Here is a 27,797-nt window from a genome sequence, read left to right on the forward strand (position 1 = left end):
AATCTTGTGTTATCCTAACTGTAGCTCAACAGTATTTAAATTATTTTTTCTAGTCACTTGACCTGAGAGCTTTGAAACTTAATTATAATGTTCCTATGACTTTTGAATTTTTGAAAAAATTATCAGTGGATTTTTTTGGTTTCTATTTTATCCTCTAATTCTAAAATTTAAGGGATTTTTAATCATTTATTTAAGTGTAGTGTTTAGACTCTTTTTTTATCATAATTTTCAGTTAGTTCAAGAATTCTTATATTATCTCTTCTTGAACCATTTTCTAGGTCAGTTGTTTTTCTAATGAGATGTTTACATTTCCTATTTTTTTCATTCTTTTGATTTTGCTTTATTATTTCTTGATGTCTTCTGAAGTCATTAATTTCCCCTTGCCCCAATTCTCATTTTTTAAAAAAATTCATTTTCTTCAACAAGTTTTGGATATCTTTTTCTTTTTTAGAAAGATTTTATTTATTTTGAGTTTTACAATTTTTCCCCCATTCTTGCTTCCTTCCCCCCAACCCCCACAGAAGGTATTCTGTTAGTCTTTACATTGTTTCCATGGTATACATTGATCTCATTTGAATGTGATGATAGAGAAATCATATCCTTAAGGAAGAAAAATAAAGTATAAGAGATAGCAAAATTACAAAATAAGACAACATTTTTCTTTTCTAAATTGAAGGTAATAGTTTTTGGTCTTTGTTCAAACTCCACAATTCTTTCTCTGGATACAGATGGTATTCTCCATTGCAGATAGCCTAGAATTGTCCCTGGTTGCTGCAGTGATGCAATGAGCAAGGCCATCAGGGTTGTGGATCTCTTTTTCTAATGGGTTGATTTTCTTTTCATAATTTTCTTGTATTTCTCATTTCTTTTTTCCAGTTTTCTTCAATCTCTTTTATTTTATTTTCAAAGTCATTTTAAAGCCTTTCCAAGAACTTTTGGGGGGGCTTGTGACCACTTTGCATTTTTTTAAGCTTTACAGTAGGTAACTGTTTAGATTTCATTGTCTTCTGAATTTGAACCTTGATCTTCTCTATCATATAGTATCCACTTTTGACATCCCAGCCTTACTCTCCCATTATCAAACACTTGCTGGATTATATCTTTCACTCTCTCCTTAACCATCAGTCTTCAGCCTGCCACTATGATGCTGTCTTTATGTCTCCATTTCCCATTCTTCTACTTCCAGCAAACTCTTCCTTCCAGTCTAGAGGACCTTATACTCTCTTCTGGACAACAATTTTATGTAGCAAGATTCCAGAAGCTTTTACTCTCTTCATACACATTGGTCATTTTCCCTAAGACCTTACTATACTCTGATTCTATGATTTGATATTGCTATTATCCTTAATGAGACACAAAGGAGGTTTTGCAATTCTAAGGCCTAAATAGGAACTAAATAAAATAGCACTTATTTTAAAAGTACAATGAAATTGATGTACAATAATGATTATATGTAAAAATTATAAAATAGTTATAAGATGTAATTATTATTACAATTAAATGTAACTTAATTATCATATAAAAATAACTTTTAACAAAAGAATGACATTCACAAAACTAAATCCATGAATTGTGGAACAAACCTTTGGATTTTTTTCTTTATGAGGCAAACAAGGTGCCACCCCAAAGAATATATATGGTAATGGGCTGGCTTGGTTACTGAGGAAGGAGGAGGAGGAGGAGGAGGAGGAGGAGAAGGAGGAGGAGGAGGAGGAGGAAATGTTTATGGAGTCAGAGGAAATCAGTGAAAAAAAACAGTGAAAATTCTAAGTGGGGTATATTTTTCCCCTTTTCTTGCACCAGGAAGATGATATATAAAAACACAAGAGGGTACTATAGGTTCATCCTGGCCTCATCTGGGAAACTAATGGACTGTGGATTAGATTCATGAAGATCAGCAGGAAGTCAGAAAAGGAAAAAAAAAAGTCTTGTTATCTCATTGATCTTCCCTTTGAACAATAGGGAACACTAGCTAAGAAAGGACTTGGGCAGGTGACTTCTCTCAGGGAAGGCATTGTACTCAAGTCAATGACTAAGAATAACGTATTGGTGGGTGCTCATTCAAGAATTGCTACTCTTTTTTCTTCCTTTAAAAAAAATCACCCACATTTTATATTTTCTGCATTTTGAGCCATGTGCTTACAAGTGAGATCTCAGTTTGCTAGGGAAGCTCTGATACTGTTTTGGGTTTCCTGATTCAGGGCTGTGAGCCAAGAAAAAGAATAAATCTTTTCATATGTACCTGTTTTGTATCAAGAGAAAAATAGCTAATATTTCTATGATGCTTTAAGGTTTGAAAAGTTTTTTTTAATACACATATCTCATTTGATTCTATCAACAGCCTTGTGGAAGAGATGTTACTGTAATTTACATTTTATAGCTATAGGAAGGGATATTGAGCTTATGTTATTTGCCCAGGTTAACAGAGATAAAGTTTCAGGAGATGCTTTGAATTTACATCCTCTTGACTAATAGGTTTAGTGTTCTTTCTACTATGTCAGCCTAGCTGAGAGTCTCTGACATGGTGTTACAAATTTTTAACATTTAAACTTGAACTTCCTCTCATAGTAGCAGTCACTTCTGGGGAGCTATAGTATGTAGCAGTAAGATCTGAGCTCAATTTCTTAGCTATACTGATATATATATATATATATATGTATGTATATATATATATATGTATATACATACACACATATATACACACACACACACACATACACTATGCAACTTGGCCAATAAGAGAACTAACTCTTAGACATTCTATACTTTCCAAGCCCAGCTGGTACACCTTTAAGACATAATTACTGGTAGTAGGAGCTGCTTCAGATGTCATAGTAACTTGTCTTAGTAACTGCTTCCCCAAACCTTTCTGTGTTTGATCACAAAGTTGCTACTAAGTTCATCCTTTTTTCTGAACCTGACTTGGAATCAGGTCAGCAAATTTGTAAATGAAGACATTACCTTAAAATGTGGCTACTAGTAACATGTTTGCTGAAGTAACATTGTATGCAAATCAAAAGTTTTTCCCTGTGAGAAAGAGAAGGAAGTCTAGACTTTTCCATTTTTCTCATTAAAAAAGAAAACAACCGGGGCGGCTAGGTGGCATAGTGGATAAAGCACCGGCCCTGGAGTCAGGAGTACCTGGGTTCAAATCCAGTCTCAGACACTTAATAATTACCTAGCTGTGTGGCCTTGGGCAAGCCACTTAACCCCGTTTGCCTTACAAAAAAACCTAAAAAAAAAAAAACCCACCACAACAAAAAAAAACAGAACACAGAACAAATGCCAGGATAAATTAAAAGGAAAAACTTTTTAAGGCTGGAGGGACCAGGGATGGGCTGGTAAATGTTCAACAACTCAGCCAAAACAAACAAACATATGCACATATATTTTTTTTAGATTTTTCAAGGCAATGGGGTTAAGTGACTTGCCCACCTAGCTGCCCCTTGGATATATACTTTTAAAGTTTAATCTGAATTTTTCTCTATCACTTTCTTAAGTCTAGACAATGAACAAAATAAGAAATTAAGCCCTGATTTGTATCATTTGCTGATTTTCTAATACACTGAAAACTGGATTCCAGAACACACCTAGAAGGGTCCCAAATCTTTTTTTTAATATTTGCCAAAGATATGGAGGAAAAAACCCCAAAATATCTTAGAGAAGAGTGGATTTTGAATAATACAGATTTTTCTAATTGCTCTGCCTCCTCATCTCAGTCTATTAGGATGCTAGTCTCTTCAAGACTCAGCTCAAACAACTTTGGGTGGGAAGACTTTACCAGTTCTCTGATTGCTAGTACCTGTCTCATTAAATGTTTCTTTTATGTATAAATTGTGTAAGTACTGTTTTTGGTCCAGATTGACTTCCATGTTTAAAATGGAAGCTCTTTGAGGGAGGGACTATTGAAGTTTTCTTCTTTTGCAAAGTACCTAATACATTTGTTGTTGTTCAGTCCTGTTTGATTCTTCCTGGCCCTTCAGACCATATCACATAAATACTGTCCATGGAGTTTTCTTGGCAAAGACCCTGAAGTGTTTTGCTATTTTTCTTCTCCAGCTCATTTTACAGATGAGGAAAGTGAGACAAACCAAGTTAGGTGATTTGCCAAGGGCAACATAGCTAAGAAGTATCAGAATCTGGATTTGAATTCAGGTATTCCTGCAGGTCCACTGCTCTATCCACTGAGCCACCAAACTGCCCAACAACCAGACATAGCTGTTTGATACAAAGGGAGCTGTTAATACATACTTGTTGAGTGATTGGTAGTTGGTCAGGGACAGAGGAAAACACTACAGCCTTCTGGTTGTGTAATTTAAAGCAGTTTTAGACAGGGAGAAAGGATGGTATGTGTCTGAAAAATAGAGAATTCACAGCTGGCAACTGAAAGATGATTTATAGCAAGTGAGCCTGAAACCAGAAGGACTTCACAAATCCCAGGAAGGTTTTGACAGCAAGCTTGGAATCAGTATGAGTTACTAAGAAACATTTCAAACTGTCTATATGTGAGTTTCCTAAAGGGAAAGAAAGGAGATAGATGATTATGTATAATAAATGTGTGTATATTATGTGTAAATACTATATACCTACATGCATATGTACATACATGTATTATAGGTGTTCATGTGAGTAACAGGGTTGGGTTTTCAGAGAAATTTTCCTCCCCATAAAAGAAGTGAGAAAGATATGCTCATCTCTATCTCTACTGAAATTTCCCTATCACTGAACTCTGATTCTCCCCTCCATCCTCTCATCCACAAATGCCTTGTATTTAATTCCCATGAATAGGAATTGTTTCATTTTTTGCATTCAAATCTTCAGAGCCTAGCAGAGGGCCTGGTGAGTGATAGGTTCTTACTACATGTTTATTGAGTGTCTAATGTGATATGTTTTCATATGTATGCATATTTGTATTTGAGAAGGGGAGGGGAAGGAAAAGAATTTGAACTAAAATAAAATTGAATTAAAAAATTATATGTTTGTTGATTGATTAATGGGCACATCAGCAGTTTTTGTCTAACAGCTTGGATCATGCATCCTTAGTAGATTACTATCACCTGTTGGCAGTGGATCTCAATTATGAGGGAAATGACCAAGGGGTGGACGGGAGGGAACCATAAGCTCTTTGATGCTGAAACTACAAAATCAAAGTTAACAGCTTCTAGCCAGTATTAAATTAATATTTCTGTAATGATGTCAGCAGCTTTGGCAGAGCATCTGCAGAGAACGGAGAGGCCCCAGGATCCCAATTGTGCAGCAATAGGAGAGATACTAGATGACAACCCAATTATTAGGGATAGTGACAACCTTGTTCCAAGGATGACACAGAGGAATTATTTGCTGGAATACATTCAGGCATAGACTCAGAGTAGTCATATGTTCAATTTGCCCAGGTAGAAGTAGCTGCTGAATGAAGTAAATTTGGAAAAGGCCTGCTATATTTTCTTGCCAACCTCAATAACTCAGGCCATAGGTCTTACAGCAAACCCAGCTATAGGTGGCAGAAGTAGCAATGCCTTCATGTAGACCCAGCAGGATAAGGAATGTGGAACTGGGAAATCAGGATAAAAAAGGGGGAATTAATTGTATAGCCCATTTCTGAGGCTAAATTATTTCCAAATCAAATAGGAACCAGAGAATGAAGGCAAGCTTATTTTGCATGGCAGCAGCACCCTTACTGATAATGGTGATTTTGATATTGACCATCTGGGTTATGGAGAAATTAGACTGAATGCCATTCTGGAGGATTATCTATGAAGCAGAGTAATAATACAATTATCTAGATACAATACAATAATTTGAAATTATTTGAACAACTGGACTAAAAGAGTGGTGATTAAGGATGTATATCATCTTGGAGGGTAGTCAATAATGTGACCTTGTTCCTATATTTTTTTCAGTGCAACCTATTTGCCAAGTAAACCTATGACCTTGAGAAGATAGTCTAGGGAGAATTTCAGGGAGAGGGATCTTCCACATATAATCTCATTTCCCTTGGCCCAAAGAAGCTTGAAAGACATCAGTTCCTGGCTCATGTTTTTCATAAAATCTCTCTGCTTTTGGTCTCACCTTGATTTAGTATTTGGTTCATTTTGCTTATCACCCAAAGAGCCTTCAGTTGCCTTTGAAGCACTCAAGGCTAACAAACATTGACTACCAGACAATTTTTATTTGACTTGAAAAACAAGACAGAACAACTCCTCAATTCCTAGGAAAACTTTCTATCCTTTTCTAGAGGGCATTTAACAACACTCTACCTCTGGTAGTTCCTATCTTCCTCTAGGACCTTAGCATCCCATGACTCAGGATAGGTCTGTCCATAGGATTACAGGGTCAGAGATTTGGAGTTGGAAGAAACTTAGAGTCATCTAGTTCAAATCTCTCCTTTTAGTCAGGAGGGAACAGAGGTCAAGATAGGTTAATGATTTGACTGACTTCACATATAATATGTGTCAGAGATTTGAACCTAGGTCCCCTGATTCTAAATCCATCATACCATGTTGCATTCTTCTTCCCCTTCAAAAATATGCAGATTGTACAGCCTACAGGCCTTTATCTGGTCTAAATAAACCTAGCCAACTCTATCTTCTTTCTTGCCTTCTGTTATTCAGATTCCAAATCTCTTCCTTCTCTCTTGAAGGTTTTGAACTATTTGCCTTTGTTCTCCTTGTGGTAACATCTCTCTTGTCTCTGACCATTTGATTTCTCTGTTTTTATTTTTGCTTCTGTCTCTGGTGCCTTCCTGTGCTCCTCTTGACCTGTTGCATCTTTTAAAAAATAATTCAACCCCTACTTTCTTTGGAAGATCTCTGATTTTCCTTGAAATTTCACATAACATTTTGTTTTAAATGCATTTCTAGAGAAACTGGGATGTTATTATTTGGGGGAGGGGAAATTTTGTAAGGGAGAAAAGGGGGGGCAAAAGAAAGAAAAAATCACCAGCATTTGGCATCTTCCCCAACTAGTTCATCTCTTGTCATTTATATAAAACAAAGGAACATGATGGAGGATTAAAATTGGTTTCCTCATCAGTTTCACTCAGCATTTTTTTTTCAATTTGAGTAAATAGAGCCCTGACAATATTTGCCTAGCCAAATGGTAAAAAAAATGACATAAAACTACAAATGATCTCTGACCAAAGAACAGATGACAGAATGAGCAGGAAAAAAAATAATTCAAAGAAGAGTTCAAAGAGCAAATGCTATCTTAACCTGGGCACGTGTTATCATCTGTGAACAACCTGGAAAAAAGAAAGAGCTTCACTGACCTTAAATGAGAGGAAGACCATCACAAAAGCACAATGTTTGTGTTTTGGGCATGGAGTAGGGCTGAAAAATTGGTGTCCCTCCTCTACAGGGGGAGGCATACTAATCACAAAATTCCTGAATTAGGTAACCCTGAAGATAACTGAATAGACAAAAAACAATTGAAACACAGAATGGGTGTCCATTATAGAGCAACAGAAAATATCTAAAGAGAGCAGATGTAGCACAGAGAAATTTTTTGGTGATATCACTATAAGACATCAGCAGCTTTGCAGAGTGAAAGACTTGCTTTTCCTCTCTGTGCTCACAGCCATGTGTTCTCCACATGTGTTACCCTCCACATAAGTGTCTTGGATATATATGTTCTCCTTATCAAAAATACACCTATGCAAAACCTATTTTTCCAGCTAAAACGTGCATTTGAGAAAGAGTAAGTTTTAGATTTATTGGAAATTTTTCTGGTATTATATTATTGCCATGCCATTTCAGTAAACCTTTTCTGTGAACTAAATTTGTCCTTTAGCTGACCAATAAGACTGACTAGTAAACTGACTACTAAGAGTAAACACATAGGTGGGGGTTTGAAAGGATTTGGATTTGCAATGTCCCTCCTGATATCATTGGTCCTCTTTGAGAAAGAAGAATGAACAACAATCTGGATTCACAATGTCTAAACTCTGAGGGATCTGGGTGTTAATATAATTAGGAGATATGGACTGAATCTGTGATTTCACAGTGGTAAAGGAACTCATTGGTGAGGAAATTCCCTCTACCAAAGTAAGTTGGCACTTGATCTTCAATTCAGAATTTTAAAGAATTGCCTAGGACACTAAGGGTTTATGTGGTTTGTCAACAGTCATTTGGGCAGAGTCTTACTCTGAGGTCAGCTCTCTCTCCACCATACCATGCTACATGTAATATAGTTATTGTCATGTTTGTGTGCATTTACAAACACACATATATTTACATATTCTAGCTATGTCCCAGGCACTGTGCTAAACACTTTTACAAATATTATCTCATATCTCACTTGATTCTCTCAACAACTTGGGGAGATAGATGTTATTACCCTTATTTTACAAATAGTGAAACTGAGACAGAGATTTTTTTAAGTGTCTTGCTCTGAGTCACGTAGCTAATAAGTGTCTGAGACAGATTTTAAAAAGAACATTGACAAGATGGAACTCAAGTAGAGGTGGACAACCAGGATGCCAAGTGAACTTTAAATTCATGTCAAAACAGTATACACTGAAGGAATTTGGGATGTTCAACTTCAAGAATAAAAGAAGCTAGGTGGAGGGGAGGACAGAATGAAGAAAGATGGCACAATGGAAAGAATTCTTTCTTAACTCTAAAGAGTTTCAGACACAGTGCTTGACACCAGTGGTGGGGTCAAACTTAAATAGAAATGAGAACCATTAATCCATATGTAAAGATTCTTGAGGGTCACATTAATTTAATTTTTAAAATGTAAAGTCATTTTGCATCATTGTATTTTTATATATTTTGTTAAGTATTTCCCAATTTAATTTAGTTTGGACTGCACTTAGGAATATTGTAGGCTCAGAATTTGGTACCTCTGGTCTGTACCATAAAAGGATCTTAAAGGATCTTTCTGTGGTATTTCACTGGAACTAGGGCTGAAGTCATGAACCCATAACTTCATCAGAAAAGGTTCACCCTCAATGATTGTTACTATTTGTTTGTGTATGAATGAAATCACATATAATCAAGGTAAATTATAGTTCATGATGAATATTTATGCAAGATTTAAACACATCTTAGTGCCATCTTAAGCTTCAATTAATTTAAATAAAATGACATAACTTGTTTAAATAAAATGGCAGGAAGACTTAGGAAAACACTGCATATCAAGACCATGTTTTCATGAGTATTCTCCCAGAAATAGCTCACAATCCCTTGGTATCCCTTTTTTGTCAATCTTCTATTGATGAGACAAAATGGAAATGTCCATTGGTACTTCTGATCTCTTTCCTTTTTGATTTCACATATATGTTTATGAGAGTTATCTGCTAAATATCATTCTTATGAATCTTTAGACCCCATGATCTCCCACTGGTTGGGTCCTTCCCAATTACTGCCAGTGGTGCTTCTCCTTTGAGATTTTTGCTGATTGTCTGTCTTAACCTTGCCTAAATTGACACCTGGATCAGAGCTTCTGCTTTGGCCTCACATCCATCACTGGAAGAAGAGCCTGCTAGCCAGAGTTGTGCTTTAGTCAACTTCTTAAATTTTCAGTGAAAGCATTTATACCTAGGAAATCTACAAATACTACAAATCAAGGTTTGAAATAGTTTTGTTGATTTTTCTAAATTCAAAGTGAAAAACAATATGTTAATAATTCAAATTAAACTTAAAAATGCATTGTGGGTACATTCTCTACCCCCAACATGAACTACATGTAAAATATTTACCAGCACATCACTGCTCTAAGCAGTTACACCCACCCCCCATCCTCACCTGCCTTGTATCTTTGAGCTAGATTTTTACTTCTCTCTTCAGACTAAACTACCTGCCATCTTATAATTACTTACACCCTGATCATTAGATTTGTTATTTCCCCACAGGGAAGGGAGATATTTATTGGATAATTAAGCTTATAATAATGGCACTTGCAATTCATTTTTGGACTAATTTTCATGGGTAACATGGATATGGGTAATTATTTTAAACCAACTACAGGCTTATTCAACTATGTGTAGAGAACCTGACTTTTCCAAGAAATGGCCTAAACATAAACACTTTAGGCTCATTTATGTCCAGTGGGGTTTCTAAACTTGGGTGTGAAGTGGCTCTTCAGGGTTTCCCAACACTTGTAATAGTTCCCATCCAAACAGTTGCATGTCTTGAGACCCCACTTGGTGACAGCCATACTGAGCGAAGACTCAAACATAAATGCCTGGTGGAAAAGGAGAAAAAAATGAGGTAGAGACAAGGGTAATTTTCAACAAAGAAATTCTAAAGGAAAGAATAAATAAAATAGCTAGCATTTAAGTATCATTTTAAGGTATGCAAAGTGTCTTATCATTATTATCTCATTTTTATTCTGAAAATAATCCTGGGACATTGATGCTGTTACTAATTCCATTTTACAGATAAGAAAACCAAGGTAAAAAATAAGTGATTCGATTATAATTGTAAAGCTGTTAAGTGTCAGTATTTGAAGTGAAGTCTTCCAGACTCTTGGTTCAGTGCTCTTGTCCAGTGGTATGAAACTCAAATAAAAACTGGGATAACTAAATCATGTATAACGATTCCTGAGGATTTCATATTAACTTAGAAAACCACATTTTAACATTATCTACAATATATTGTATTTTTATTTATTTTGTTAAAAATTTTCCATTTATGTTTTTATTTGGTTCATACTATCACTGCAGCCTGTGATGGTGTATTTGACACCTCTGCTCTTGTTCCTGTACTACCTAGTTACTAAAATCCAGTTTGGTACTTAAAACAAGGATTCTTAGCCATGAACTTGGATGGGTTAAAAAAAATCACACATTCATTTTCAATAACCCCTTACTGAAATTTAGCATCTTTTATGATTTTTGGATGAAAACAACAAATCATTATTCTGAGAAGGGGTCTTCAATTAGTTGAAGAGATTCATAAGATAAAATTTAAGAATCTCTGTATAGAAGAATTTTACTAGCTGCTTCATTGTACTATTGATGTAGGTGTGATTGGGTGGGGGGTAACTGTATATGAAAACTCCAATCTTAACCAAACCCTGAATTCTAAAGTCAGGGGAAATAGGGTAGGCTATGCTTTGTTCTTCAGTCATTTCAATCATATCTTACTCTAACATGACCCTATTTGATATTTTTTTTAGAAACTGATTTACAATTTCCTTCTTCAATTCATTTTACAGATGAGGAAACTGAGACAAACAGGGCAAAGTGACTTGCCCAGGGCCACATAGCTAATAAGTGTCTGAGGTCAGATTTGAATTCAGGAAGATGAGTCATGTTGATTCCAGATCTGGCACTTTATACACTGCAGCTGCCCCCAGGCATAGGAGAGTCTTAGACAAAATATTGACCACTAATCTCCATCCTAATATTCAGTACCTTCCTACTGAATCCTGCTTACCCAGAGTACTCCATAGTGATTATTTTCCCTTTACTGGTCTTCAGGAAAATGAGGCAACATCATAGAGTGGACAATGGACATAGAGTCACAACAATATCCTGAATCAGACATTTATTAGTCTCAGTTTCCTCATCTGTAAAATGTGTGTGTGTGGGGGGGAGGGAGGACTTAATGACCTCTAAAGTCTTTTCCCAATTGACACCTATGAAGCAAAGTAGACACCTAGATAACTAGGTGACTTCTGATATTCTTTCTAGTTTTTACATTCTATAACTTTCATCTATTCTCCCTGGCCCTGAGGTCTGAGTTTGGGTTTAGCTCAAAATCTTAATTCTAATGAGAGGTTTCATGGTTCAGTTCAGTTGCAAAGTGAATATGTTGTCAAGCAAGTCAATGTTTCTGAGAATTAGATAGCATTTAATTTACTGTTCAGTTGTTTTGATTTATTTTATTTTTTGCAAGGCAGTGGAGTTAAGTAGCTTGTCCAAGGCCACACAGCTAGGTGGTTATTAAGTGTCTGAGGCTGGATTTCAACTCAGATACTCCTGACTCCAGGGCCAGTGCTCTATCCACTGGGCCACCTAGCCACCCCTTAGTTCTTTTTTTCCTTAAAGCTAATTTTCATATGATTTAGAATAAACTTAGAACTTGATAGTCAATAGACCCTACCTAAAATATATGTAAAATATATAATAAAATCAAGGATGGCAACCTACTCCTGAAATTATATTCCAATTGAATATTCAGAGCACTGCAGATAGGAAATACAGAACAAATTTTAAGAACCAATCAGTTTTTTTCTATGCCAGATGAGAAAGAAAAGTAATGTAGATGAAAATGTGGTTCATTAGTTCAAGATTCAATGAGAGGGGAGGCTAGGTGGCACAGTGGATAGAGCACTGGCCCTGGAGTCAGGAGGACCTGGGTTCAAATGTGGCCTCAGACACTTAATAACTACCAATCTGTGGCCTTGGGCAAGCCACTTAACCCCATTTCCCTTGCAAAAAAAAAAAAAAACTAAAAAAAGATTCAATGAGAAAGGAGCTTCTAGACTCTCTCCTGTTAAAAAATATAGTCATCAGGTACTGTTTTGTCTCTCTACAGCCCTGATCCTAGGAAAGTTCTTTGCCTCAAAAAAAGATAAGGAGAGAAAAGAGACTTGGACAGCCCAAGTGTTCAGCATTGAAGAGGGAGGAAATTCAAAAAAGTCTTAATTTAGCATTAGTTCTTTTTCTCTGTGCCCTCAACAAATAAAAATGGAATAGCTTGTTGGAGCTTGCACATTAGAACGGGAAAAGTTTCCTATTCTTTCAAACCTCAGCCCTTTTAAAATGTTTGGATCCTCACTCCTGCCCTACTAGAGATAAGACACTGTATTTTTGAGGCCTGAGGGATTTTAGCAATAAGCTGACTGGTTTGTTAAAATATGACTTCTTTACAATAGAAGTCAGACCACCAGATTAATACAACTATCACCATGTGTAGTACAATAACTAGCAATTGTATAGCATTTTAAGGTTCACTGTGAATGAAGTTTTTGTTACTAGACAACCTTGCCTCACTGTTGCAGTTCTGTTCCACTACTGTTGAAACACTACACTGTTCGATTCTTACTCTAGACACAAACATGTAAATCAAGATTTAACCCCATTGTCCTGGATCTCCAACTAGAAGAGGATGCCAAAAGAGTAAGGAAAAAACTTTTGGTTTTTACCTGTGTGAGCTCTTTGGTATTTTTGGAGTTAAATGTGATTGTAAAATCTCTGTGAATCTTTGATCATTAGTTATCAAAGTTGACAATACATAAATATATATATATATATATATATATATATATATATATATTTGGTCTACATACATACACATCCATATACATTCACATATACATATAATTTGACCTTTATCTTGAGAGACAGTGATTATTATTATGAGCATTTTAAAGATGAGAATTATTTGCCCAAGGTCAAAGATTATATTCTAGAGACAAGATCTGCACTGAGGTCTTTCCAAGGTCAGCTCCCTCTCCACTATACCATCTAGAAAGGGTTTCCCAGGATGATGATCTCAAAATGTTACCTATATCACTGAGCCAATTACTATCACCTTATCCACATCCCTACAGACAGAGATATTATTTACCTAATCTCAGTTTGTTGGGATTCTCATACCTCTCTCTGGAACTAAGACTTTATAACAGCGTCAATTTCCTTCATTTCTTCCCCTCCTCATACCCACCCTCACCATCTTTGAGGGATTTGTTGTCTGGTTCCTTATTCGATTTTTCATTTTTACTTTCTCTCTTCCACTCACTCCTTCCCCCCATCTACCTAAAATTTAAAAAAGAGAAAAAACTTTTGTAATAAATAAATATATATATGTATATATATGTATATATATGTATATATATATATATATATAAAAATTTTCACATTGTTCATGTTCTAAAATTTGTCTTTCTTCTCTCCTCGTAAAGAGGCAAGATCAAGGAAGGAAAAATGAGATCTGACATAACCCTTTCCTCTTTTGTTTCTATTCTATAGCAAAACAGAAAAGACAGAAGTGTCTTCAACTTCTCACTTTGCACATATATCATATAATATAAAAATATATGTGTATATTATAGGTACACACATATTCATTAAATACTTTATTTACATATGTGCATTTCTAGCATACATAAATCTTATAGTAATCAATATAAAAAAAGTATCAAATGTTTGCTATAAGTGACAAAAGACAATCCTTGACCTCAAGGAATTTACAGTCTAATGATGGAGACAACATGCAAATAAATATATACAAAGCAGGTAGGAAATAATTAATAGAAATAAGGCACTGGAATTAAAAAGGGGTTGGAGAACATTTCTAGTAAAAAATGAGATTTTAACTCAAACTTAAAGGAAGCCAAGGGAGTTTAGTAAGTAGAGATGAGGAAGAAGAACATTCCAGGAATGTAAGATGGCCAGAGAAAATGCCAGAAACCAAAAGACCCAGTGTGGGTATAAACAAACAAACACACATATACATATATTCACACATTTATATATGCATAAACATATATGTGAATTCATGCATATACATATTGATTTTTTAAGTAGGTAAAAAGAGACCATTTTTTGGTCACATTTCTTTTAGCTTTAATCACTGAATGGGGGTTGCCTCAGACAAGCTGAAACCTGGGAAAGATCTCACAAAAAAATATAAATTTTTTGAAATAGAGTTCTGGAAATCAAACTGATAAAGTCTTTGATATTTAAATTGATCTACTGGACTATGTCTTAAACTCTAATCACTCTGGATCTTACTGATTGCACAATAATTAGTCCTGGACCAGGTCTCTTTTGGTCATTGTTTGGGTTTTGATGGCTTAGGGTTGAGTGGAAATAGCAATTTTTTTTCATCCTGGCCAGAAATCCTGAGAGTCTTCCCCTCCCCAATTTTTTTGTAAGTAGGCAAAAGGGGCCATTTTTACCTTATTTCTTATCTAGCCTTAGTCACTGAATGGGTGTTGCCTCAGGCAAACTGAGATGGGGGGGGGAAGCTTAAAAAGGCCAAGGTCTCCCCCTTCATCCTGGTTCATGTCCAGTTATCCTGTTCTACATCTTGCCACTGGATCCAGGTGATTGGGGAGGAGAGAGTGAGGCTGGTGACTTTGCATAGCTGTCTCTCTTAAATCCAATCACTTGCAAGTCAAGATATTACCTTCCTGATGTCATTGGTCCTCTTTGAGAATGAAGGACAAAAAAACAACAAACTGTGTGTGTGTGTGTGTGTGTGTGTGTGTGTGTGATTAAAGTAAATTTCTTATTTTTCTCATCAAAAATTAGTATCTTAGTCTGTAATTGAGGCTTGTAAGTCTGAATGTTAGCCTATGCCCTTTTTAAGGTCTGTGTCTCTCCAGCTATAAATCTGAAGACTGGCTCTGTCTGTGCAAAACAGCTTGGTTCCCCTCTAATTGCATCTACAAGTTGACTTTTCCAGATGTATAAACAATCAGAATAAAGACCATCCTGAGAAGGTTAACTGTATAAGAGACTTAAATAAATTCTTATACTTATGCCAGTTTGGAAAGGGAGAAATCCCAATGTTTTTAATATGACTATAATGTCTCTCGTAACAATATAAACTATCAAGTCAGAATAGGCAACCATAGTTTTGTTGCTATTTGGATTTTTGTCAGTTCTGACATAGAACAGACCTCATGAATGAATAAGAGGATCATAAAGTAATCATTTTACTAATGTGTAACCTGATTGGTTGGCCACAAAAATTTTGACTCTGTGTGATTTCTATAAATACTTTTTCCTCATTAAACTCTAGGTAGACATATTTAGTAATATTGAAGCAAAAGAACACTGAGCACAGAGAAATATTATAATTTTTTCTTTTTTATATTGGAGACAAAATGTTAAACTCTTTTCCCTTTTGTATTGGCCTTGTAAGCTCCATTTAACAGGGCACTGGAGGGGAGAAGATAAACTGTAACTCTAAGAACAGATACCTCCTGGTTTGTATCCCTCTGTCTTTTGTTGATTCCCGCCTATTCTGGTGTGTGGCACTGCTTGGAGTGAGCTATATGCCTGACTTCAGTCACATATACCTGACTAACCATCCTTAAGTATTGGTCTTCCTCCTCCCAATCGCAGAGAGCACACTTAAAGGGTCTTCCCCTTCTTGGCATTCTCTCCCCATGCTGATTTGCCAGGCTGCTTTTTGCAGTTTCTGATGCTACCCTGTTAACAACTGTGTTGCCTCCTCTGCGTTGTCACATCTCTTAAAGATTTCTTAACTCTCCTTAAGAAGTTTAGCCAAGACGGCGGAGAGAAGACAGGTGCTGTGTTAAGTACTCCTCTTTCCCCTCAGAAACAATATGAAAGAAACCTCTTGACAGAAATTTGATCGACAAAACACAGAAAGAGAAGCTAGGAGAAGAATGCCTACCAAGAAGATCTGTATCGGGGACCATGCATGGATGGACTGGGAGATGAGAGTGGAGCATAAGTGCAGGGACAGCAGCTGGGGAAAGACAGAGGGCCAGCCTCAGCCATGGAGACTTTGTTGAGTAGCAGGTATGAGATCCAACTTTAGCTGCAGTGTCTTGGGTGGGGGGGGAGTTACCCAAGGGTGAGTTCCAGCACAGTTTCAGAGCATCCCTGGAGAACAAACAGCTGGGCAGGGGACCTGAGCTCCATACTTTCTGCAGAGCCCTTTGTCCAGAACAAACAATAAACAACCCCACCCCCTCCCCCTCAGGGCAACAGAGTTCACTCAAGGGAAAAAGATTAACTCCCTCCCCAGGGCCCAGCCTATGTTCAAGGTCAACATACCCTGCTGCCAAGGGCCCCAAACACTCCAGAGAAAGCAACCAGCACTTCCTACTGGCCAACCCTTGGAATTACTAAGCCAAGTGAACAAAGCCTTTAGGATCTTCAAAAGCAAACCTCTGAGAGCCAGCCCCCCCCTCCCCCAACACAAGATCCTAGGAAAATGAAGAAAGGCCAGAGAAAGGGGGGCCCATAGAGAAATACTTAGAAGGAAAAGATTCTTACCCAGAGAAATATAGACTGCTGAGGAGAATATGAATTGTTTACCAGCCCAGAAAGACTTCCTTGAAAAAATCAGGGAGGAGTTTAAAAATCAATTGCAAAAATTAGGAAAAGAAAATCAATAGAAAATTAACAACTTAAAAGAGAAAATTAACATCTTACAAGAAAACAAATCCTTGGAAAATGCAATCGGGAAAATACAAAATGAAAATAATTCTCTCAGATCTTGAATTGGGTAAATGCAAAAAGAAAATGACTGCCTCAAAACTATACTTGGGCAAATGGAAGACTCCTTCAAAAATACAATTGACCAACTGGAAAAGAAGTTGCAAAAGATAAATGAAGAAAAATATTCTTCTCTAAAAAAAGAATGAAATTGGCATAAACTGATGACCTCATGAGACAACAAGATTGTGTTAAACAAAACCAAAAGATAAAAAAATAGAAGTAAATGGAAAATGCCTCATCAGCAAAACCACTGACTTCAAGAACAGATCAAGAAGGGAGAACCTAAAAATTATAGGCCTTCCTGAAAACACAGAAAAGAAAAAAAGCCTGGACTTAATATTACAGGATTTAGTGATGGGAAAATTGCCCTAATATCGTGGAACCAAAGGGAAAAATAGTTATTGAAAGACTACATCGATCCCATCTGGAAAGAGATCCTAAAATGAAAAACACCAAGGAATGTTGTGGTCAAATTCCAGAACTATCAGATAAAAGAACAAATCCTTCAAGCAGCCAGAAAGAAAAAATTTAAATACTAAGGAGACACAGTAAGCATTACACAGGACCTGGCTACAGCAATATAAAGAGATCAAAGGTGCTGGAATGAGATATTTTGAAAAGCAAGGGAGCTTGGGATGCAGCCAAGAATCCACTATCTGGCAAAGCTGACCTTTCTCTTCCAGGGGAAAAGATGGACATTTAATGAAATGGGAGATTTCCAATATTTCATGATGAAAAGTACAGAGTTAAATAGAAAATTTGAACATAAAACAGGAGACTCAAGAGACACATGAACAGATTTAAAAAAAGGTAAAGAAAAAACTGCCATCCAATAAGATGAAGCTGGTTGTATACCCACTTCGGAGAAAGAGTCTCATAACTCTTGAGCATTGTAACTCCATTAGAGAGAATATACATATCCAGAAGTGATGGACACTCATGCCTTTTCTGTGACTCAGATAGAATGATTTAAAACCAATACCTCCTTAAAAAGGGGGACAGTAAGGAAAAGGGAGAATGGAGGAGATTGAATGGGGGTAAATCTCATTATAGCAAGAGGTACAAAAGACCTATTTTAATTGAGGGGAAGAAGGGAGGAGATGAGAACCACCTGGATCTTCATGTCATCAGACTTGGCTTAAAGTTAACTTAGACACATTCAGTTAAGTTAAGAAACTTATCTTACCTGTCAAACATTAAAAGGGGAAAAGGGGAAGGGGAGGGGGAGGGGGAGAAAAAGGAGAACTAGCAGAAGCAAGGGAAGAACGGGAAAAGGGTAAAGGGCAAGAAAGGGGAGGGGGTTGATATAAGAGGGCAAACACATGGAAGGTGGCAGTATTCAGAAACAAAACACTGGGGAATATGGATAAAGGGGAAAAAGGGGAAAAATACAAACAGAAGGAAGATAGCATGGAGGACAATAAAGAGTTAGTAATTATAAATTTGAATGTGAAAGGGATGAACTGTCCTTTAAAACATAAGCAAATAGCAGAGTGGATTAAAAAACCCAAATCCTACAATTATGGTGCTTACAAGAAACTAATCAGAAGTAAAATATATATATATATATATATATATATATATATATATATATATATATATATGAAAGAGAGAGAGAGAGAGAGAGAGAGAGAGAGAGAGAGAGAGTAAAGGTAAAAGGTTGGAGCAAAATATATTTTGCTTCAGCTGAAGTAAAAAAAACAGGGGTAGCAATTTTTATCTCATAAAAAGCAGCTGCAAAAATAGATAGCATTAAAAGAAAAAGGAAGGAAACTATATCCTCCCAAAAGGTAACATAGACAATAAAGTAATTTCAATACTAAATATGTATACACCCAATAGTATAGCATCTAGATTCTTAGAAAAGTAGAAAGAGCTAAATTCTCCTAGTGGGAGAACTAAACCTCCTGCTTTCAGATTTAGATAAATCTAATCATAAAATAAACAAGAAGGAAGTTAAGGAGATAAATAGATTGCTAGAAAACCTAGATATGATAGACCTATGGAAGAAACTAACTATAGTATAGTACATGGCACTTACACAAAAATTGACCATGTACTAGGGCATAAAAATCTAATGATCAATTGTTGAAGGGCAGAAATAGTGAATACATCTTTCTCAGATCACAATGCAATATAAATCATATGCAATACTGGGTCAGGGAGATATAGACCTAGAACTAATTGGAAACTAAAAAAAATTCATTTTAAAGAATGAGTGGATCAAGCAACAAATTATAGGAAGAATTAATTATTTCATCCCAGATAATGACAATAATGTCAAAAACCTGGGAGATAATAATAATACCAAAATCTATGGGATACACTCAAGGTGACTGTCAGGGGATATATTATATCTTTAAATGCTTACATGAATAAATTAGAGAAAGAAGAAATAAATGAACTAAATATGCAACCAAAAAAATTAGAGAAAGAACAAATTAAAGACCCCCAATTAAAGACCAAATTAGAAATTCTAAAAATTAAAGGAGAAATTAATAAAATTGAAAGCAAGAAAATTATTGAACTAATAAATAAAACCAAGAGCTGGCTTTATGAAAAAAAAATAAAATTGATAAACCTCTAGTCAATTTGATTTAAAAAAAGACAGAAGGAAAACCAATTGATAGTATCATAAATGAAAAAGGTGAACTCACCACCAAGGAGGAGGAAATTAAAATAATAATTTGGAATTCTTTTGCCCAGATCTATGTCAATAAATTTGACAATCTAAGTGAAATAGGTGAATATTTACAAAAATATAAGCTGCCCAAATTAAATGAAGAGGAAATTAAAATCCTAAATAATCCTGTCTCAGAAAAAGAAATTCAACAAACCATTATTGAACTCCCTAAGGAAAAAATCTCCAGGGCCAGATGGATTCACAAATGAATTCTATCAAACATTTAAGGAACAACTGGCTCCAATTCAATATAATCTCTGGAAAAATAGGTGAAGCCATAACTCTGTCTAACTCTTTCTATGAAACCAATATGGTGCTGATACCTAAACTAGGAAGAGTTAAAACAGAGAAAGAAAATTATAGAACTATCTCCCTGATGAATATAGATGCAAAAATCTTAAATAAAATTTTAGCAAAACAATTACAGGTTATCACTAGGATAATACATTATGGTCAAATAGGATTTATCCCAGGAATGCAGGGTTGTTTCAATATTATGAAAACTGTTAGTATAACTGTTAGTATATTTAATTATATCAATAACATACCTATCAGATATCGTATGATCATATCAATGGATGCTGAAAAAACGTTTGACAAAATACAGCACCCATTCCTACTAAAAACATTAGAGAGTGTAGGGATAAATGTATTGTTCCTCAGAATAATAAGCAATATCTATCTGAAATGATCAACAAGAAATTATATGCAATGGGGATAGGCTTGAGGCACTCCCAAAAAAGATCAGGGGTGAAACAATGATGCCCATTATCACCATTGCTATTCAATATTGCATTAGAAATGTTAGCTTCAGCTATAAGAGAAGAAAAAAGAAATTGAAGGAATTAGAATTGGGAAGGAAGAGACAAGACTCTCACTCTTTGCAGATGACATGATGGCATACCTAGAGAATCCAAAAAAAATCATCTAAAAAACTGCTAGAAATAATTAGCAACTTTAGCAAAGTTGCAGGATATAAAATAAACCCTCATAAATCCTCAACATTTCTATATATGACTAGCAAGATACAGCAGAAAGAGCTAGAAAGAGAAATTCCATTCAAAGTAACCTCAGACAATATAAAATATCTGGGAGTCTACCTGCCAAGGCAGACTCAAAAACTTTGAAAACAATTACAAAACACTTCTCACACAAATAAAACCAGATTTAAATAACTGGGCAAACATAAACTGCTCATGGATAGGTTGAGATAATATAATAAAAATGACAATTCTACCAAAACTAAACTACTTGTTTAGCACACTTATAATCAAAATTCCAAAAATCTACCTTAACGATTTAGAATCAATTGTAAGTAAATTCATATGGAGAAATAAAAAGTCAATAATTTCAAGGGGTTCAATAAAAAAAGTGCAAAAGAAGGTAGCTTAGCCTTACCAGATCTAAAATTATATTATAAAGCATCAGTCATCAAAACTGTCTGGTATTGCCTAAGAAACAGAGTGGTGAATCAGTGGAATACACTGTTCAATAGCAAGAAATGATTATAGTAACCTGCTGTTTGATAAACCCAAAGAATCCAGCTAATGGTATAAAAATTCTCTCTTTGATAAAATCTGTTGTGAGAATTGGAAGTTAGTATTGAAGAAACTTACATTAGAGCAACACCTCACATCCTGTACCAATATAAGATCAAAATGGATACAGGATTTAGACATAAAAAACAATATTAAAAGCAAACTAGATCAAGGAGTAGTATATCTGTCAGATCTATGGAAAGGGAAGCAGTTTATGACCAAGGAAGAGATAGAGAGCATCAATAAAAACAAACTAGATAATTTTGATTACATTAAATTAAAAAGCTTTTGCACAGACAAAACCACTATAACCAAGATCTAAGGAAATATAGAAAATTGGGAAACAATTTTTACAGCTAGTATTTCTGACAAAGGACTCGTTTCTAAAATATACAGAGAACTGAGTCAAATTTTCAAAAAACCCAAGCCATTCCCCAATTGACAAATGGTCAAAGGATATGCAAAGGCAATTTACAGCTGAGGAAATCAAAGCAATGCATAGTTATCTGAAAAATTTCTCCAAATTATTACTTATTAGAGAAATGAAATTAAAGCATCTCTGAGATACTACCTCACACCTCTCAGACTGGTCAATATGACCAGAAAGGACAATGATCAATGTTCTGAGACACTAATGTTGGTGGAGCTGTGAACTCATCCAACCTTTCTGGAGAGCAATCTGGAATTATGCCCAAAGGCTAACAAAAATTTTCATACCCTTTGATCCAGCAATACCACTACAGGATCTATACCCTGAAAAGATTATAAAAAAGGGTAAAAACATCACTTGTACAAAAATATTCCTAGCAGCCTTGTTTGTGGTGGCAAAGAATTGGAAATTAAGTGAATGTACTTCAATTGGGGAATGGCTTAACAAACTGTGGTATATGTATGTCATGGAACACTATTGTTCTATTAGAAACCAAAAGGGATGGGAATTCAGGAAAGCCTGGAAGGATTTGCATGAACTGATGCTGAGCAAAATGAGTAGAATCAGAAAAAAAAAATACTGTATACCCTAACAGCAACAAGGGAGTGAAGATCAATCTTGATGGACTTGCTCATTCCATCAGTGCAATGACCAGGGACAATTCTGGGCTATTTGCCATAGAGAATATCATCTGTATTAAGAGAAAGAATTGTGGAGTTTGAACAAAGACCAAAGACTATTACCTTCAAATTTGAAAAATAAATGTTATCTTATGTAATTTTGCTGTCTCTTATACTTTATTTTCCTTCCTTAAGGATATGATTTTTCTCTCATCACATTCAACTGAGAGCAATGTATACCATGGAAATAATTTAAAGACTGACAGAATGCCTTCTGTGAGGGGTGGGGAGGGAAGCAAGAATGGGGGAAAAATTGTAAAACTCAAAATAAATAAAAATCTTTCTTAAAAAAAATGAAGTTTAGATGACTAGCTTTCTCTATCACTTATTTACTTGCTGTAACTTTTAATATTTTTTTTCTTTTTTACCCTTACTCATTGGGGACAGAAATGTGTGATTTCTTCACCCATAATGAACTCTTTTCCCCACCTCCAGTCAACTTACATACCTGGTCATATCTTGGTGATCATGAAGGGATTGAATGGGGTTTTATCTAGTAACCTAGTATCAATATCTTCCACATGTATGTTTTTCAGTTAATCTTAGAGAATGAAACTTCATGTATAACCTAATTATTTTATTTCATTTTTGGCACAAAATAATGAAGGTTGACAGCACATATATGTTTACATATATATGTGCATACATAAAATTACAGGTCTATGGCTGTATAACACAGGTACACAAAAGCACATGCATATATACACATTGGAATATAAAGTGTTAAGCTCCTTGTGATTAGATATTGTTTCAGTCATGCATTTGCATTCTCACTCCCTAGTTCACTACCTGGCACACAATAGGCAGTTAATAAGTACTTACTGATGATTGATTGATGCTTTCAGGGCTTGGGAAGGTGAACCATGAAGCTGTGGCTCATTGAATATCATTACTGGGATTTAACATGCTTACCATAGTTCCATCTGCAATTCTCTCTGGCTCCAGCTTGGCCTTGCTTGCCTTCTCAAAGCAATCTTCATCTGGACCATGAGGTGTCATGGCACTGTGTAGGCTGCCTCCTCCAGCCTGGAATCCTTCTTTCTTTGCTTCATAGTGCCCTTTGATCAATCCCATGAATTCACTCATGCAGTTCCCTAAGGAATTTGAAATTTGTTGGGTTATTTTTTAATAAAGTAAACAGTTGCAATACTTATAACTATGGTCCCAAATAACTTCAGAGAAGGGCAGGTAGAATTTCAAGAATGAATATAATACCAAGGAAGAAAAATGATAAGACTTTAATTCTTAAGTTGGAAGAATTATTTCCAAATGCCACCCTCTGATGCTTATTACTTATGTGACTTTGGGCAAGTCACTTAACTTCCCTTAGCCTCAGTTTACTGATCTGTAAAAGGGAAGGTTGGGCAAGATGACTTCTAGATCTTTGAAATTATGATCATAAATTACAGGGCTTCAATCCCATAATCTACTAGTGAGTTTGATCAGGATTTGGGTGTAAGATCTTAAAGAAATAAAGTTAAGCCTTAAAGGAAAGCAGGCTGTGGCAAGAAAAATATTGCTCATTGTGCTTTTTGTTCCCCTTTGCTTACTACCCATCCCCCATCCCCTTTTCTCCAACAATAGATTTTTCTCCTACCAATCTTTTATCCTTAAGTCTCTGCAGTTCTATATCTTCACTCACTCATTACCTTTGTGAACTCATCTGCCTTTATATGGTTTCAACTATCACTTCAATGGGAATGACTCACAAATCTCCACCTCCACTCCTCCTCCTCTCTAGTCATATTATTTCCAGCTTCTTACAAGACATAGCCACCTGTCTATCTTGTCCCAATGCTAACTTATTCCTTTCTGATTTTGATCCATCATCTTTGGTGACCCACCTTCTCCAAAAGGAGGAAAAAAAAGAAAAAAACAAAAAAAGAAAATCAAATTAAAAAATCCCTAACAATTTGTGGTCCCCTTTTCTTCCTCCCCACCCTACCTCTCTGCAGACAGGAGGCTACAGAAAAGTGGTGATAGTCAAAGACAATACCCCAGACCTTAGAGAGAAGGGAGCATATAACCATTCAAAAGTCCAGGGAGCAGGGATAGTTGGGGTCACCATGACCTGATGATCTTCGGAGACAAGATCTGGTTTTTCTCTTGAAACCAATCTCTATCAACCTCCTTGTCACTTCTATTTTGCTGTCTCAGACTGTCTTGGGCTATATTTTGAAAACTCTTCTTTTATTTGACCTGATCTGATCATAGATCTCATTTTTGTCCTACCATCATTTACTGTTATTTTACTTAAACCTTGTTACTTGAATCTTAGATGCTTCAAATCACTTTGGCCAGTTTTTTTATCAGCTATTTTGAAAGGGACTTCCAAGCCTACTAACTATATAAGCCATCCTCAAACTTTCTGGTTTAGGGATGCTTTACATCCTTAAAAATTATTAAGAAAATCCCCCCACCCCACCCAAAGAGCTTTTTAAAAAGTACATTATATCTATTGGTATTTACTATATTAGAAATCAACCACATTGTTATTATTATGAAAATAGTTTTGACTTCAAGAAAAGGGTCTTGAAAGGGTTTATGGAACTCTGGGGGAGGGGAGGTCCTGGACCACACTTTGAGAACCTTTGCTTTATATCTGTTTTCTTTCCCATGTGTCTGCAGTTGTAGATGGGAACTGCAATCAGCAACATCTTTAAAAGTCCCCTACCCTGCTTTCCTCAGACCCATTTCCAGAACTATTAACTGGGAAAGAAGAAAGACAAATTTGATTTTTCTTTTTATAATCTGTAGGTAGACAGTTGAGGGTTTCTTTTATCAATGAGGATTAAAAACTGGAGAAGACAATTTCAAGAGCTTTTTGTTAGCAGGCTACTGCTAACTAGTTCCATATATGTGGCTCTGTATGTGTATTGGATGAGCTTTTAATTAAAAGAAAAGCTTCAGGTTGAGTTTGGAAATTGAGTTCTATTAAAATCTTTGTTAGCAGGTCTGACTTCTGGCTTACCTTATGTGACCCTGGACAACTTCCCGAACCATTCTGGACCCATGTTTCCATTTGTAGTAAATGAGGCCATTCAACTAAATGGTTTTAGAGTCTTCCAGCTATAAATCTATTTTTCTATGAGTAAATTAGTATGGTTAAAATTTAGTGAAGCAGATGCCTAATTGTATTTAGGTATCCTTGGCTTTGAATTCTCTGATTTCATGATTTAATGGATCTATGATTTCATCAGTTTGTATACTTCCTCCTACAAGAGTATGTAATAAGCTCTCTATGCATTTTATAAGTACCTCATTAAGAACCACTAGATGTGTTGGAGACCTTCCTTTGATTATTCTAATATCCTAATGGTACCAATGGAGCCTTTCTGTTGCCTCAATTCTAGGCTGAACATCTCCTGTATATGTGTAAAGAGAGGTATATACAAATGTACATATATAATTCATATATTATATATATTTACATTTGTGTGTATGAGAGAGAGAGAGAGAGAGAGAAGAGAGAGAGAGAGAGAGAGAGAGAGAGAGAGAGAGAGAGAGAGAGAGAGAGAACTAGCTCAATAGCATATCATGATCCAGTGGAATATAAGACTCTTGAGATCAGGGAGGATTTCATTTTTGAATGTTATATACTTTGCATGCACATAGTAGGTAATTTTGAAGCTAGGCAAGAGAGACTTTTCATCCACCTGTCTTTTCTATGTGGATTGGTCAACAAAATGATAGATTTCACTGAGGAGTTTTGATAATATCCCAGAGCTTACTGAAGTTAGTCCCTTGAATGACACATCTAAACAAGAATATTTGAAAAATCTCATCCATAGCATAGAAGTCCTTTTCTGTTTGAACTCTCTCTTGAGTTCAATTCTTCATGACTCTGGCAGACACCTCAGGTGAGCATATGTTTCCAGAGCTTACACTTTGCTTGATGCTCACAGTCAGTGAGTTGAACAAAGTTCTCTCTGTAGGTACATCTGTCATAGAATCCTGTATTATTTTAACATATGCGTGGGAGATATCTTATTTAAGGAGAACCTTTAAAGTAGTTGGATTGTATATCATCTTTTAAAACATCGTGATTAGCCATTGTTCTGCTTCACTATGGAGCAGAGACCTCTTTTTATAGAAGAAGCATTTGCAAATAGGAAAATGAACTTTGACCTTGGCTTAGTCCATCCTGCCTGTGGCAGGTGTTTAATTGTTTGGACAATGAGGTCATCCACTTAGTGGAAGTTTATTTAAACTTAAATTCTCAAAATTATGGGGAAATATATAAAACCTGAAGTTTAGCTTTGTAAACCAAACCAATGAAATGATAGCCAAAGACAAATCCCCATTCTCACTGTATGAGTCCTAGCAAAGTGCCAAATCATTTGTGTTTGTGTGTGTGTGTGTGTGTGTGTGTGTGTGTGTGTGTATTTGGCTCCACAGCAATTCTGCTTGAGGCCCTGAGGAGATGACTGTGGCAGAACCCAATAGGAGACTGGGAGTGTGACAGCCACAGTGGGAAGGTGAGACTCTCATCACAACTTCACTCTATTTTTCCCCCATAAAGAGGGAATACAGGAAATGGAATCTTTTCATATAAAAGTCATGTTTAAAAGATAGCTTAGAGGTAGTGTACTAAATGCTTAGAGAGCCAGCTGCAGAACCAGAAAACTTCAGGTCTCCTTCCTCTAACACATTAGATGGCTTATCTTCTTGAGGTTCTGGGAGTTCTCTAAGCCTCTAGACTATAGCCTGCATTGGTAGAAGTTTCCAATGACAAGATTCTTCTCTCCTTGGAAAAAACATCAATTTTCCTAAAGGGAAGATAATTCAGAGATCACCTACTCTCAATTCCACTTCAAAGTGTATCTCCTCTCAATGATATTCCCCATAGGGGATTATCCAACCTCCACTTGCAGTGACATTACTTTCTCCTTATATGACCCATTGCACCTCTGGCCAGTTCAAGACTTTGGAAATTTTTCCATACTGAACTGAAATTTGCCATCTTTTATCTTCCATGCATTGGCTCTACTTTTGCTTTCTAAAACCAAAAAGAACTACTTAATTCTTCTAAATGACAACCCTTCAAACCCTAGAAGACAGTGATTTTTATTCTCTTTCCCAGTTTTATTTTCTCTTAGTTGAAATTCAAAGCCTTTAATAAATGGTCACTTGTGATAGGGCTAAGGGCCCTTTCCTTCTTTGGTGTCATGAAGCTATACTTCAGTTTGTTATTGTCCTTTCTGTAATATGTCACTCAGGACCAGAAACAAGATTCTAGACATGGCCTGCCTGGAGCAGAGTGCCACTGGAAACTTGTCCTAGGCGTTCCACTTCTATTAATATATCCTAA

At 35.9% G+C, this 27,797-nt stretch overlaps 1 protein-coding gene across 1 annotated transcript in view; it reads right to left on the reverse strand.

Annotated features, from left to right (window-relative positions):
* Positions 1 to 477: 477 nt before the first annotated feature.
* The window catches only part of HGD (homogentisate 1,2-dioxygenase), a 106,782-nt gene continuing 79,462 nt past the window's right edge, over positions 478 to 27,797 (reverse strand). The window contains exons 13-14 of the mRNA XM_074214602.1: positions 23,399 to 23,580; positions 478 to 10,185 (exon numbers count right to left, since the gene is read on the reverse strand). Coding sequence (XP_074070703.1) covers positions 10,036 to 10,185; positions 23,399 to 23,580 — 332 coding nt within the window. The 3' untranslated portion in view covers positions 478 to 10,035. The remainder of the gene's footprint in view (positions 10,186 to 23,398; positions 23,581 to 27,797) is intronic.

Source organism: Macrotis lagotis, chromosome 1 (assembly GCF_037893015.1).
Source record: "Macrotis lagotis isolate mMagLag1 chromosome 1, bilby.v1.9.chrom.fasta, whole genome shotgun sequence".
Taxonomy (NCBI): Eukaryota; Metazoa; Chordata; class Mammalia; order Peramelemorphia; family Peramelidae; genus Macrotis; species Macrotis lagotis.